At 37.8% G+C, this 16,454-nt stretch overlaps 1 protein-coding gene across 1 annotated transcript; it reads left to right on the top strand.

The window, feature by feature from the left end:
• Positions 1 to 997: 997 nt before the first annotated feature.
• On the top strand, positions 998 to 11,781 carry LOC123510387. Its single transcript, XM_045265503.1, is given in 6 exon segments — positions 998 to 1,150; positions 5,864 to 6,023; positions 6,306 to 6,503; positions 7,984 to 8,181; positions 8,431 to 8,476; positions 8,479 to 11,781. Coding segments are annotated over 5 exon segments (1,026 nt in total). The 5' UTR covers positions 998 to 1,150; positions 5,864 to 5,879; the 3' UTR covers positions 8,919 to 11,781.
• The last annotated feature ends 4,673 nt before the right edge of the window (positions 11,782 to 16,454 follow it).

A 16,454-nucleotide genomic window follows, 5' to 3' on the forward strand; every position in this document is an offset into this window, starting at 1 on the left:
AGTGAAAATCAAGACCACTCATGCTTGTGTCCTAATGAAAATTTGGGAGTAAGAGGTGAATGACTAGAGAAATGTTTTGTTTATGGTTATTGAGAGTAAGTTTGCTGGGGTAGTATATTGGTAATGTAGTGAAAATTAAGACCAGTTATGCTTGTGTACTTTGAAATTTATGGAATACTGAGGGATGGGTGATGAAAGAAAATTGTAATATTGAAACTACTTAATTTATGTGTAGGAAATGTGGGAATTATATTGAAGGCCAAGATAGCTAGAGTACTCTACCTATACCTAGTCAGACGGCAGTGCTGTATATTTTTTTTACTTTTGCCAAAGCTTAAGATGCAAAAAATATACTAATGTATAAAGATAGAAAATAAACCACGTTAAAAAGACATGGTTTTCTATTGAGTAATAATTTAGAATCAGTATTTGTAAAATCTGAGGACATTGTGTCCAATCTAGGGATATTTCAGCCTAAGTTGAGGAATTCCTGATCTACGTTTTGTGAGCTCTAACTGCTCCCCTGTCCTCAGCACCTCACTCATCGTCATCACTACATTGCTTTCACCCCCACCGTTACTGCTTCAACTCACTCTCTGCGATAGCGATATAATTCCAAAACCGCTCGACATATAAGTTCTCCTTTACTTCCTCTCCCTCCTCAAAGCACGCCAAGATGAAAAATCAATGATGTAAAAGTCACGAGAAAAAAAAAATAATAATGAATGAACATTATGCAGCTGCAGCTGCTGCAGCGGACATAAAGAGGTGTTGAGAAAGGTGTGGCTTGATATACGTCAAGAATTCTAGCCTGCTAGTCACTGATGTTACATATAATCCCATGAGCTGACATATCGCTCAAGGTAAAAGAAAAGGGTAAGAAGACTGCTTCCTCAAATACGAAAGCCTCTGTAGTGATTCTATAAGCAATGTGACTCTACACTGAAATTATTAGAATTGAGTAGTGTATCCGCCAGAAGAGGAGCAGCTTTGGGAGGAGGATCGGGCGGCGCGGCGGGTTCGGTCACCTATGAGCCACAACAACAAGAGGTCGGCGATGTAAACAAACTGTCGTGTCTTGGATTTATCCGCTAAACACTCGAGGCAGTTGTACTTGTCTACTAATTATCTACCTGTCGCCGTGAGGAAGGCAAGTGTCTGGTAAAACTTTGGATGTTATGAATAATCAAGTTCAGAAAATGTTACGTCATGATTGCAATTAGTGTGTTCCTGGTAACCTTCCAGAAATTATGACGCAGAGCAGGGGATCCTAACTCATGATTTACTCCCCTGCCTGGCTGATGGATTCCAGGCAGCGTGACAGGGGAAGGAAGGGTCAGGAGCAGTATGATAGAGATAATAGGCCGGCATGCTTGTCTTGAAATTTGGAGTTTTTCGTATATTACGCGTAGATAAGGGTTCGAGTTGTGCTTGGATGGCATTGAAGTAATGATAGTGATTCTTCGAAGGATTAGTTTGGGTTTAGATTCATTCAGTTCATTATTATCACTGCAGGAAATGAGTAACAAGATATTAAAGGTTTTTGCATCTATTTCAGACCTAACCTAATCACTGCTACTTTATCCTAAATTAAATAGAGCAGAGTGCCTTGTCCTGATATTTCCCAAAATTGCTACTGTTACTTTTCATGATACTTTTTACATAAGAAAATAAAATCATACCTTTATGAGTACCCATCACTATTTCCTGTCATTCTGTAAGTTTGAGATAAATGTTGTTTTTTGGAGAGAAATTAACGGTCGATATCAGAATTTCTATACCAAGGTTTACTCACCTGGTTAGCCACCCTTAGCTCCCAAACCAGAAAAATACAACGAAGAGTAGGAAAAAGATAGCCAGGAAAATGGGTATGCCAGTCAACTTTAGATGTAGATTACTGGATGATTGTAACAAACTGTGAGTGGACTGGAATGTGTACCCATTGAAACTGTTCAGAAATGCAGGATATATTATTGTGCAGCAAACAGCAGCACATGTGTGTATGCATATTACTCCACAAAGTCGTACAGAATGTCGCCTAAATGACTGTGAAGGGCTGATTTGAAGGATGGCAGCGAGTTCAGAGCAACAACATGGTCAGGCAAAGAATTCCATAAACGGACACACCGGAATGAGAAAAATCGAGATCTAAGATCCACTGAACTGTACTGGTGAGCTATTTTAAAACGGTGTCCACGAGTATGTGCATGTGGTGTTGTGATGAATAAATCTTTGGGAGAGATAGAACACTCAGAGTGGAAGATCTTCCAGTACTTTATTATGTCAGCACGAGTAAGGCGTCCACGTACAGAGTAGAGGTCAAGAGCTAACAAACACTCTTTGTAGGACAGTCCAGTCATTCCGTCTATGTGTCGAGTCCACGACCTCTGAACACTTTCTAGCATCTTTAGGTCTCCAAGATAACATGTGTTCCATAGGCATGAACAGTATTCTAGTAGTGGTCTTACATGTGTAATAAAAAGATTTAGCATGAAATTCAGTGATCTACAAATAGTTGCTTTTAGTAAATTTGCTGCCAGACCTGCAGCCTTGTTAACTGTGGTTTTTATGTGCATGTGGAAGCTTAAAGAAGTGTCAACCAGTACACCAAGATCCTTGTGGGCATTAACCTTTTGTATATCTGTACCATTGAGTGAGTAGGTGTTATATGGGCCTATGTCTTGCTCTGAAAAAGTGCTTCTGTTGAATCTCAGTGTGACACACTTATCTATATTTAAAGAAAGCCCCCAGGAGTTAGATATTCTATACATAGAGTTGATATCACGTTGGCAGTTAGATATGTCAACAACTGTGTGGGTGTGCGGCAAGTTACGAATGGGCAGATAAATCTTTAGATCGTCTGCAGATATTTTGCAATCACTCTTTATGTAAGACGGTAAGTGGTTTACATAGATAATAAAAAGTAAAGGACTGAGAACTGAACCCTAGGATACTCCACTGGGGATTAACTTGTGACTGCTTGGGACGCCTGTAACAGAGACAGACATTGTTCGCTGAGTGAGGAAGTCTTTGATCCACTGTAGGAGGACACCAGAGATGCCAAGACAGGAAAGTTTTTGTAGGAGAATAGTGTGGTTGACAACATCAAATGCTTTAGAAAAATCAAACAGAATTAAGTCTACTGTATATCCACTGTCTAGCCATGATGTGATAGAGTTGTAAGTAAGCAGTAGTTGGTCCTCAGTTGATCTCCCACTCCTGAAGCCAAACTGGTCTGTAGATAAAATGCCATTACTATTAAGATATTCTGTAAGACCATCAACCACTATGCACTCAAGAGTCTTGCAACACACTGATGTTAGGCTTATTGGTCTATAGTTCAACGGCTGATGGCGGGAGCCTTTTTTGAAAATAGGGGTAATTTGAGATACTTTCCACTTCCTAGGAAGTATGCCTGTTGACATTGACTTCTTACAAATAAGAAAGAGTGGAGAAGTTAGATTTGGGCAAGACTTTAACAGTTGAGGGTGAATACCATCCGAGCCCATACTGGAGTTAGGGTCTAGTAGAGAGAGTTTCTGACGAATGTCTTCCTGTTGTATGTCAATATGTGCAATTTGGGAGTCGCTATGTTGGTGAGGAGCAGGATACAAGTTTTTGTTCTCAAAAACAGAGGCAAAACTGTCAGCAAATAACTCAGCCATCTGATAACAGTCAGTAGTTAATGATCCATCTGTTAACTTTAAAGGACCTACTGTCGGGGCACAAACTTTTTTCTTGTGCACATACTGGTGCAGAGCTTTAGGGTTATGATGCAAGTTTTTTACAAGCGCCTCTTCATGTTCTCTTTGGGAAATAATGTGGAAGTTTCTGAATTGAGAATTAACATGATTGAAATTATTTAAAGCAATTTGAGCTTGAGGGGAGCGACGACCATGTGTAGCCCTTTGTAATTTGTATGATGACCATAATCTGTTTCGCTCTCTTTTGAACTGCTGGGGAGGCTTGAAGGTTTTAAAAGTGGGTTTGGAAGGCTTTAGTGGTACATAGAAATCTATAAGAGGTGTGACAATGTCAAGAAACTTTTCATACATTAAATCAGATGAAAGATAAGCAAGTTCAAAATCCCAGTCAACATTGGAAAGGTAAGTGTTGATTTTATTATATTTTGCTTTGTTCCATGCTCTCTTAGTGGGAACTGTAGCAGAGTCAGAGTTAGTAGAAAAGAAATAGTCAAGTAATATAGGAACATGACCACATCCAGGCATAGGGCAGAGTGAGGTAATAGTTTCCACTCTATCAAGCTCAGATGTAAATACTAAATCTAGTGTGTTACCCGATGGGTAAAAAGTTGAGAAATTAACCCATTGTTTGAGGCCAAGAGATATGAAACAATTCATAAAATGTTGAGTAAAAATGTTATAATCTTTGTACATTGCTTCCTTCAAAGTCCAGTCAACAGCTGGTAGGTTAATTGTTTAATCTCTCTTTAATTCACAGGTCCATACATATTGCAAGGAAAATTTATCATACCTAATAAAACAACCCAAATAGTTTGTATAGTGGTGACTGGAAAGCATTACTTTATTCATTACTTTAACCTAATTCATTACTTTAATCTAACCAAGTACTGTACATAAATACTAGTGCACAGTAATATAACTGAAAGCAGTCAGATTCACACATTTACATTTTTCTTGTTTGGGAGGCATCTTGGCACAAAGCAAACACCAAAATCAAAGCAACGGACATTGTTTGTATGAACATGGACTGTTGGATGGTGGGACAGTGTTAACATGAAGATTTCACCATGTTAACATATTGCATCAGCCTCTTTACCTACCTCCCTTCAAGCTCCGTACAGTTTTTTCTTTAATGATTTTATGATATACAGAGCAGTAGACAAAGTTATATTTGTATTTATTATGATAGTATTTTACATGTTTATTGTTTTTTTCATGAATTTGACATTTCTAATCTATTCTATAAGCAATGGACAGAATATATGTTGCTAGGTATTTGTCTTTTGAGATTCTGTGGTCTGCTAAATACAAAATCCATTTAACTGGAGTATTAAATTGAGAGTCAAGTGTATTGAGTTCCAGTTTTCTATTGTATTTGATTATCCAGTGTTTCAGTTTGCCTGGACATATTAAAGAAACTATGGCATACAGTTATTAATGTCTTAAAAAATCAAAGATACATACTACTGTTTATTATGTTACATTTTCCTCCTTTGTCGTCTTTTCGTCCTCCTCCTCCTCTCCATGATATGTGAGTTTCATGCTTTTATGTTATGTGGACCTGATATCCAGCTTAACTCTAATTTTGGTGGTTTTTTTTATATGTGGTCATAAGATCTTTCAACTTTTAAGATACATGTGTAAGTCTTAAAAATTGTCTTGATTAGACTGTGAAATGTTTAGAATAAGTTGGGTTCATGGTCTTTGCACCATTCCCTGAATGCATCTACCCGTGATCTGAAGGCACCGTGTGTAAAGCTCTGTTGTATCACACATGATCTTAGTCCGCCACTCCCAGAGTAAATGTTTCCTTCATTATGGTGTTGACTAAAGGTTTTAGCCTTCATTATGGTGTTGAGTAAAGGTTTTAGCTGTGAGACATCTTGCCCTTAAGATAATAACCCACAAGTTGTTTCCATTGTAAGATATATAAGCTTTAAGAAATGTAGGATGGTAAGAACTTTTGATGTTTTGGTGTTCTTAGAATGTAGAGGATATTTTTACTATAACATGAAGGTCTGGTTTTAAAACATTTTGTATGCACAGTACTTTGCATCGACATGTGTGGCACTGATTAAAATGATTTCAGGATATATTGTTACAGTGATTATTGTATGAAGTATTGATATGAATGCTAAAAATTCAAATAACCATTTCAGAAAATCAACATTCACCATGACGGACCCAGACAGGAATCCATTGAAGAAACAGTTATCAAAGACATCCCTAGAGAAGAGTCTGCAGATGATCTCTTCTCCACAGCAAGCACCCATCACCATATATCCTGGTCCTAGGGCTGGCATGGCCACCATGTCTAAAGTAAGAATTTTTGCTGGTAATTTGAGGAATAGTTGAGACTTCATTTTGATAATAAGGTAGTGAATGATCCTCAAGATTTGGTCTGACTGATCATTTAAATTATTTGAACAATCCTCATCTAAAAAATATGAGTGTTGTAATAAGTTTAACCAGTCTGTTTGCTTATATGAACTTTCCTACCAGATGTTCTGTAAATAAGCTATTACCTTATAAATTGACATTCTACCCTACAATAATTAAACTTCCATTACTTCTTGTGAAACATTTTTATGAATATTTTAGGCTGATCTGGAAATTGCTCAACGTTTGGAAAACTTGCGGAAATCTCACATTGATGAGTTACCAACTGAGGAAGAGATGGCTTCCAGACTTGCTCATCTCAAAGGCCTTCCTTCAGACCACTTCAAGAAGCCTTCCATTGTGCACCAGCCACCTGACACCAGAACTGACGGCCAGAAGGCTGATGATCTAATTTCTCGGGTATGTAACATTTCATTCTGGTACAGAACAGACTTGCCAGTGACAGCAGCTTTGCTGTCAATCAGCATCTTTGGGATTCTGCCATGGATTGTTTGCCAACACAGTTATGGTATGACAACTGGGGCAATTTTGAGCTTGAAATTTTGTCCAGCAACCAATATGTTGGAAGAATTATAGAAATATTTAGAAAAGAGTACATGGATCTTATTTTTTATGAGAATATTTTCAGCATAATGAAGAGGATTCATTCTATCACAATATACTTTGTCTTTTTTACTTATAATGACAAGTGGAAGAATCAACATACAGTAGAAAAGTCCCAGATATTTCCTTGGATTTATTTTGGTGCTTTTGGGTAGCACTGCAAGGCTTGCCATACCATGATTGGTGAAGCAGCCCATCAGGAAATTTCACAGCCAGTAAAGTGCAGTAGAAGTCAAGAGGGTTGCTGCTGAGGCATTGGTACTTGTGACTTTGACTGCTGGCTATCACTGGAAATCTTGCTCTGATGCTCCACAGCACAGTGAGGTCTTGTATTTTTCTCAGAAAGTTTGCCTATTCTGCTGGGTGACAGAGACCCCAGGTATGTGCAGCGCTGCCTGGGTGTGGTAGCAGATATCTCCATGGATGTGGCCAGATGGTGTCTTCACTGACACACCTCCCTGAAGTCTTGGGTTTTTTTCTTTCAGTTGTCTGGCTTTTACTCTGGAACTGTATTTTAGTTTACAATGTACCAGTCTTAGTGTTCTAAGGGATCTATTGCAGTCTTTCCTGGCCAGTTTTCCTTCTGTGGTGCTTTGTTGTCACCTTCTTCCGTCATCTGCCTCTTACGTCTGAATTTGGATACAATGTCATCAGTCTAATCTGAGATAGCTCGCATAGGGTGCCTTGTGAAGAAAGGTGATGGCTATAATGTCATTCCTTGACAAGACCTTGTAACAAGTCATTGTCTAGTTAGAGAGCTGGACAGCAGTGTAAGTACAAGCGTAATGGTTGTACGGGGGTTGATAGAAAGTGTCAGAAAGTATACCCCCTGCGACAATTGTGGTGAACTGTCATTTTTTTCAACCTCTGTAAGTCATCTCAGATACTGATGCTGAGTTGCCAGATATGTTATCTAAATCCCCAACACTCCGCTAGAACAAGCTTGAGTATTTTGAAAATTCAAATATCCAATTTTAACTTTTTAAGTCCTAACACCAATTTCAGTAATAAGCACTGTATATGTATATACAATTACCGTTGTGTCATTATGTTCCTCTAATGAAGGGGTTGGATGGTGGCCTGTAAAGCTTTATCATGACTAAATCATTAAGGGTTTATACCATCTCGGCTTTGTTTGATTGACTTGGCTGGAGAAGGAAAATTGCTAGTATGATAAGTATTGCTGTCACTTTTATTTTAATTGTTTATTGTCCATAGCAGAGGAACTTTTACACTATGAGTTGGTATGATTAATAGTGTGAATCATTAACACCAGGCTATGGGCGAAGTGGCCTTAGATGAGAAGATGGCTAAGGCTGATGATGAGCTGGAGACTCGACTTGCTCGCCTCAGGGGTGAGGAAGCCCAGGCCCGGGGTGCCATTGCCAGACCTCCTGCTGCCTTCCCTTTGTCACCCAATGCCAGAGCTGATGACACCTTAGGGGAAGATCTAGATGATATGAGTATGGATGAGGTAAATCATGTTCTCTCTTGCTTTAATGTACATACTTGCATTCTTTTTATTTTATTCACTAATTTATTTCTTTTTTTGTCATTGTATTTATATTGATTAAGAAAAAAGACTGTGCAAATGAGGACACCACATTGAAAATCATCAGAAAATTTATGGAAATCTTGGGTAGTTTTCAGAATGATTTAAAAAGCACATTTCTAAAGCTCTGCCTTATTTTTTTTATGATCCACTTCAAATTCCTCCTGGCAGGTAGAAGCTCTGATGAAAGCTGCTGAGAAAGAGGCCAGTGCTGGTGCAGCAAGGCCTTGGGAGAGCTACAAGCTGACCCTGAGGTAGCAGGAGCGATGGCACAGGCAACAAAGAGGAAAGAGAAGGGACGGCAGAAGTCCAGGTCATCCAAGGGGAAGAAGGGTGAGTCATCCGATGAGGAGCGGCACAGCAAAAGTTATGACAGTGATATAGATTTAGAAATAGAAGGAGGAAAGGCTATTGATGCTGTGACAGAACAAGAAGAGGTGCAGAGGATCATTGACATGTATACCAAGAGGGCACAGCTCAAGAAAGAGAAGAAGAGGAAAAAGAAAGAAGCGGCCGCAGCAGCAGCAGCCCAAGGGGGTGCTGCGGCAGCTGTAGGGGGAGATGACTCTGATTCTGACATTGAAGTTGGTTCAGAGTCGGACCTGACCTCAGAGAGTGAAAAGTTTAGCATGAGTGATGAAGATGAACTCAGTGAATGAGAGATTGGTGAATCTTTCTGAACAGGTATAGTATATATATGAGTTTTAAGCTTTTCAAACTTTGTGCTGGGAAGCTTCGCTGATGTGTGCAGTAAAGATTGACATGTGAAGGATTGCATCAAGAAACCGATTGTTGAATTATTTGTAATTGTTAACTACAAGTGAAGGTTAAGTAAATGATAATGGTAACATGTAAGCAACTTTGTACACTTATTTATACATGATATAGTTATATATTTTTATGTACCACTGTACTTTGCAAATTTGTGTATTGGTACTGTATAATGAAAGTATTTTATCCATTGTAATTACATATACACCAGTATTTTAGTTGGCATGCTACTTAATATATTTTTCTAGCACTATGATATTGTGTATATCTGATCAATTTAAGATGTAATTCTTGAGGACTTTTCAGCAAAAACAAAGGAAATAGGATATTTGTGATGCCGCTCATTGACTATTTCTCCAGGGACCGTCTTCCTGGTTTAGTACATACTCACATTATTTTATTCACATTATTTTATTCATTGTTTTGGTGTTTTCTGTCAATATAATATTATGGACATTTTATTGGTTATGAGATAAATGGTGTATTCTGCATTGCAGCTTGCCCCAATGAAATGGCTTTGATTCATGTAGAGTAAATGATTATTTGTAACACATTTGCAACAATTAATTAAGTATAACAGAGTATTATAATATGAAAAAAATTCTCTTAGGATCTTGATTCCATCTCCATGGACATGTGATATATGAGATATGATTCTCGTGAATGAGTGATGTGTCGAACGGAACTGAATAAAATGGTGCTTTGTAGCTGTGGTGACCAGCCAGGTGAATAGTCACCGTCAGCCACAAGCTACACGCCCTGCGCTGAGACGTGACTCATCATGTCCTGTTCAACTTGCTACTGTGCTTCACAGTTTTGCCAACAACACATGCTTCTTGAAGTATCTGCTATAATGTATAAAGATAATGAGAAATCACTACAACTTTGTATAAAAGTGACATTCTCTTGCTTATCTGTGTAAGAACACAGCTGGTTTGATTAATTTGTGTCACTGTGTGTGGGCCCCCTCAATGCTGAAGGCCATCTTGCCAATACTATGCCTAAGTAAGCCTAATGTTACCATCATGTTGCTGTGTCTTATTGTGAAGCCATTGGAGTATAGGGCCATAAGCACCTGACACCATTTGTACAGCTTTTGTTGAAGTACTTTGATGCATGATCATGGTGTTCCTCTCTACCTCCATCTTGTCACAGTCACGTTACTGCCACACCTTGTGCCTAATGTTCAGTTGCCAGGTTCTTCGTTTCTTTGATTTACCTATTGTTGATAGTTTATACTTAAATCTAAAATGTATTTTGAAATGTGAACAAAGTGGAACAAAGTTTTAATCCAAAGTAGATAACAATTCTGTACTACAAATTGGTAACATATATGGAGGAGCAGCCTGATTACTAAACACAGATATCTCATTGTATTTTAATGATCCAATGCTCATCATGCTATGAGATGCATGTATTCTCTTGAGATGAAAATGACAAAGTTTATGCATAATATTCTGCCTCTTTAAAATGTAGGTTTTCCTATTTCCTTTTTACAAATGTACATGCGGTGTGCTGTACATGCAGTGTGCATTGAGCTTATTAAAAAGAGCTTGTAATCAGCCTGTGCTTTCCTCAGCATTTATAACACAGGAACCACTGAGAGTGTAATTAATAATGGAGAATAAGTTTTTAGTTTTTCTTTAACATAGTGGCCTTACATGCTACTCATGAATCCTGTTCAGGTATGATATTTTGTTTACAACTTCTCTCCAACATGAATAGCCATTATGCAGATAGTACCTGGACAGCTTTGTTCATCTTTGTTGGTAATGTAAATATTTGTGATCCATGATGTTTCATATTCTCTTGATGAAATGTGCAATGCTCAGTTGTTTATCAGAGGGATACATACTTGTTATGGTTCTTATCGCTTTTTGTTTATTAGATGATATATTCTTTGTTGACCATGCTGTCCCTCATGTAATTATGCTGTATTACAGATTGTGTTAAAGATTGTAGAAAGATCAAGAAATTTACATAAATAGACTGGAAAGTCATGTTTGCACTAAAAATATGAAATGTGCTATACTAATGCTATATGCAGTTTGAAAGGCAATTGAATTGGCTTATAATTATGTAACTGTTAAAATGTAAAGTTTGCCTAATAGAGGTGTGGCATTTTACAGTGTTCCAGTGTATTTTGTGACATCTTGGGACAGCTGCACATGAACTAAGCACTGCACTGACAGACTTTGTATGGCTTTTCCGCTGACTGTGTTCACATGAAAACAGGTTAATAGACATACCAAATATGTTTCTCTATTATTGTTTCAAGTGTTGTGTTTCTAATAATGAATAGTATTTTAGTTATATACCTGATTATGCATGTGAGGTTCCTTGGTCTGGAAGTTTCATCATGTATGTGTGTATAATTTCATTGATGGGCATGTAGATGAAGGGATTGCAACAAATCATGTACCAAATGTGGAACTTAGAGATAGACAGCTCAACAATACTGACATGTTGGGAAGGTGTTATTGTTAAACACCTTGCATTTGAATGGTTTGCAAGTCACAAGGTCACTACAGCAGTCCACTTCAGTTTTTGACTTTTTGATCTCTAAGAACATTGTCTGATGATACTTGTTTGTAGTCAGCTGAATAATCATAGTATATGAAATACTTCCTTTGTGATGTTTTGCAGATTTGAAGTATTTCTTTCCAGAGTTCTAAGAATTTGAATACTGAAAAGAGAGCATGCTTCAAGAATACACAGCAAAAGTCTATGAAATATATACACCAAATAGCATACAGGTATATTATTTTCACCATAATAGTACATGTATATAGTATTACACTAGCATTAGAATTTGGCAGTAAATGGTGAGTGTAGGAGGTACTCTAGGGTTTGCATCATGTGTATGATGATGATAATAATAATAATAATAATAATAATATGGTTTATTAGGAATTGCAATACATACATACTGAAAATATATATGGGGGGAGGATTGTGATTGTATGAAAGCTAGTGTTGGGCAGGAACCGTGAATTCAAGTATTCAAGAAACTGGTTCCTTTGGGCAGGCAGAACCATTGAAACCGGTTCCAGCACCGGTTCCGCGTGGAATCGATAGAGCGCAGCTGGTGAATACCGAATATCAGTCTCGGAACCGCCAGTGAGCTACTTGATGAATACCAGGCGCGCTGGCGGTTCCGAGAGACTGGTATTCATCAGCCCACGAAACCGTTTCCGGAATCGTTTTCTCGGGGGAATCGGTAGAGCACGATTAGTGAATACCAGTCTGAATCCCCAGCGCATTGCTTGATGGTTACCAGGGAAAGGTGTAGTGTCCCAGGATTCATCTTTCTAGATTACCGGCTGGGATAATTTTAGAATACAAAGTACTGACTCCCGGTCCTAAGAGACTTCTAATCTGCGATGGATACTGAATGACAGTCAATGTAAATGGATGCACGGTTTAGCTAATGACATACTCTTATCTCACACAGGATTCCTTTAATAATATACATGCTTCAGCTGTCTTATTTCGCTTCGATGCCATTGTCTTAGTAGATTTGAATGTGATAAATAATTTTTCTAATACCGTAAATTTAGGTATTATCTCGATATATACACCGTTAACACGATATTCTAGAAAAATCCTTGGTGCCTGGGAAAAAAAATACGATATGATTCGATAGAAAAAGTATTTTATAATCAGCAAATAATGAATTATGTGTGTGTAGGCCAATTTTTTTTTTTTTTTTTTTTTTTTTTATCTACTCATGAAAATGACGGTCGCTGGTCCTACTCTTAGTTCGGCAGGCTTAGCTCCTAGGACGTGTCTTTATTTATTTTTTCCCATCACCCTAGCATTGATACTAGGTAATTTTTCAGTGATTTATTTATTCTTTTAAGATTTAAACTGTCTTGGATTTCTATAAACGTTTTTTTATTTCTTTATTCATTTCTATTTATTTATTTATTATTATTATATTTTTTTAATATTAACATTATATACACACGCTTCATTCACACAGGGATCCTACTCCTATCTCAAAACCATTGTACTTTGTCAGGGCATGGGGGAGGGAGGGATAACTCACAAGCACACAGGGTGGCTACGTAGCATCACTACGTATTGCACATATACATGAAGAAGGAAAACATGCACATCATATCACGCACACTTTCATAATTATCATCCACACTTTCATAGTTTTATTTACATACATAATATCATTGAAATATTTACAGTGAAAAATAAATATATACACAAAAATCTTAACTCTCTGATTACATTGGTCTCAGTCAGATCAGTCTATCGATAGAAATAGAGAAAGGGAGAAATGAAATAGTCTCCCTTTTAAGCATCACCTTTCTTGTCCGGCGGGAGTTGCCAACACTCGCTGTACAACTAGATACAATTTGATATATGTATACTGCTTTAAATAACCAAAGCTGGACACGATAACGAAGAGAAAGATGTCACAATAACCAGTAAATCATTATGTTATATTTCTACAAGTATATTATCTCACTGATGATAGATTTAGTAATAGATAGTTATCATAGACATTCATACTATTATACACACGTAGTGCTTTCACTCTCATATCTTCTGCTACTGGTTAAACAGCAGTAGTCGTCTTGTGGTGGCAGTGGTGTCAACAGTGGTGGTGGCGATGGGCTATACTAACTCATACACACCCACACACAGCCATAAACACTAGAAAAACACTCTTGTATACCGAAAACACTCGTAAACACACTCAAAACATAACCAAAAGCATGTCTATACACACACACACACACAAGTGAAGTGAAGTGTTGTTATATTACCGACAGATTTGAAGCAGCACCAAGCAACAATTAAGCACCAGCACCAAGCACTTACCGTAAGCCAAACATGTGTCAGAACGCAACCACCAGTCTATTATTTCATATCCCATAGTCAAAAGTTTCCTATATGGCTGTTCCCGGTGTTGTGTACGGGCCGCCTCCCCCTGCGATCCCCCAGCCATCACCCCTCGGCAGCCAGCGGGATCAAATACTTTTTTTCAAATATTTCCTAATGGTAATATTACGCTTCTATGGTATGTTTTTATGGTTTCTATAAATGTTTCGTTGTGTTTGAAGTGTTTTTCGCGCCTGTATTGGGTAAATATATAGCGTTTAGTGGTGTTTTATGGCGTATGTTAAAGGTTTTTAACGGTGAAAAATTTGAATATCCCATTTTGACCTTTTATATTTGAAGCTATAAGTGAGCCTTTATGGTATATATCAGATAATCGCCTGTGCTCTTTTAAGTGTGAAATCAATCAATTGAAAGAAATATGTGAATTTCGAAATGGTCTTTGGTGCTGTTAAACAAAAGTCATATTTTTCTTTATTTTATTTGCTCACGTTTCTGCTTCTCCGTCTAACTCGCTGTAGAATGTCTTAAAAGATAGCTCAGACTCCGTGAAATGTGGTAAAATACTCGCTAAGTGAAAATGGTTTGACTTTCCAAGACGTTTTGGGAAAGTTATTGTTGAAAATGTTTTATACTTTTAACGTAATTAATTTAGACATTTTTTAAAAACTAGTTGAGCTGGAGATATTTTGATATTTTGAAAATTAGTTTTTATATTTATCACGTCATAAAATATCATGCATTCCGCCGTGGCTTCGTTTTTTCTATAAGTCATTTTTCAAATCAAATTATTTACGTAATTTAGCCGAGTCACCCCCGTTCCCGTTCTCTCGGATGACCACAGCCCAGGTGGTGACTCATCATAGCCTCGGGCTGGCGCCTCTTTTCCAACACCCCAGTTCATCAATATTTTGCCTAATATCTAGTGGTTTCTACGTGTTTTCGTGTGTTTCTAGGTTCAGGTGTGTAGATATTTGTAGCAGAAGGAGGAAAAAAAGAGAAATAAAGAAGGATAAGGATGAAGGAAGGAGAAAGGGAGGAGGAAGAGGAGGAGCAGCCAAGCCACAATACTTAAGTCACCCTCCATTTCCTCAATATTTTGTCTAACATCTACTGTTTTTATGTGTTTCTAGGCTCAGGCGTCTAGATGAAAGCAATAGAAGGAAGACGAAGGAGAAACAATGGAGGAGGATGAAGAAGAAATGAGAAATAGACGTGGAATGGGAGAAGAAGCCAAGGTGTAATATTTAGGTAAGTCTCCCTTTTAACCTTAACGTTCTTTATTATGCATACTGTTGGTTTTTGAGATATATTTGGGGTGTTTCAAGCGTGTTCAGTAGTTTTGCAGGCTGTTATGAGTATGTTTTTGGTGCATGTAGTGTGTTTTCAGTGTGATATTGGCCTTTTAAGTTATAGTTTACGTACCTTGAGTATGTGGATTGAGATGCGTTTCAGTATTTGTATGTTTTGAGTGTGCTGTGTAGTGTTTTGAGTGTTTTAAGCTGTGTGGGTGTGTGTTAGGAGTCTTTTAGATGTGTGTGGCGGTGATTTGGGTTTATATTGGGTATTTCTAATGAGTTTTAAGTGTATTTTGGGGCATTTTGAGGGGATGTATGGCTTTTTTGAGTGTGGTAGGGGATGATATTGAGTGCTGTAAGTGGTTTGGGTGTGTGGGGGTGATTTTGGTTTATATTGGGTGTTTTTTTAGTGAGTTTTAGGTGCGTGTTGGTGCATTTTGAGGTGTTGCATGGTGTTTTGAGTGTGCTTTATGTTAGTTTTGAGTGTTTTAAATGGTTTGGGTGTGTGGGGGTGATTTTGGCGTATAATGGTGTTTCTAGAGTGAGTTGTGTGTGTTTTAGTGCCTTTTGAGGTGTTTTGGGTTAGTTTTGATTGTTGTAAGGGGTTTGTGTGTGTATTTGGGTGGTTCAGAGTGATTTTGGCATATATTTGGTTTTTCTATTGAGTTTTAGGTCACTATTTGGAACATTTTGAGGTATTGCGTGGTGTTTTGAGTGAGTTTTGGGTTAGTTTTGAGTGTTTTAAGTGGTTTGGGTGTGACATCATAGGATATCTACCAATCACTGGAGCACAAAGAAATGATAGTGATACGATAACACTAAATCGGTGTCTGCTATTGGCCAATGACCAGTATGAACGAACTTTTTATATTATATTATTCGTGCAATTTCTTTGAATAATGGATACAAGCCTGCCTGATACACATGATTGCATTATATTCTACTTCGTTCATCTGTAGATACTGACATTTGCAAGGATTCCTAAACAATATTAATGATAACATTCTTATAAATAAGCACTATATAGTATACTATTTGTGATATGTAACTCATGCATATCTATCATCTGTATTCATGTGGAACCGTTAAAGCGGAACTGGTTCCTGCCCAGCTCTCTTAAAAGCTGCTTAGCTGTGACTGATCTGAGGTGAACGACCAAGGCATCCCTGTGCTTGGTGGCTCTGGTAAGGTTCCACAGGGTACTTAATGATCCCACACCAATGAAGGATTTTTATTTGTGTGTGTGTGTGTGTGTGTGTGTGTGTG

Source organism: Portunus trituberculatus, chromosome 29 (genome assembly GCF_017591435.1).
Source record: "Portunus trituberculatus isolate SZX2019 chromosome 29, ASM1759143v1, whole genome shotgun sequence".
In the NCBI taxonomy this organism is placed as follows: Eukaryota; Metazoa; Arthropoda; class Malacostraca; order Decapoda; family Portunidae; genus Portunus; species Portunus trituberculatus.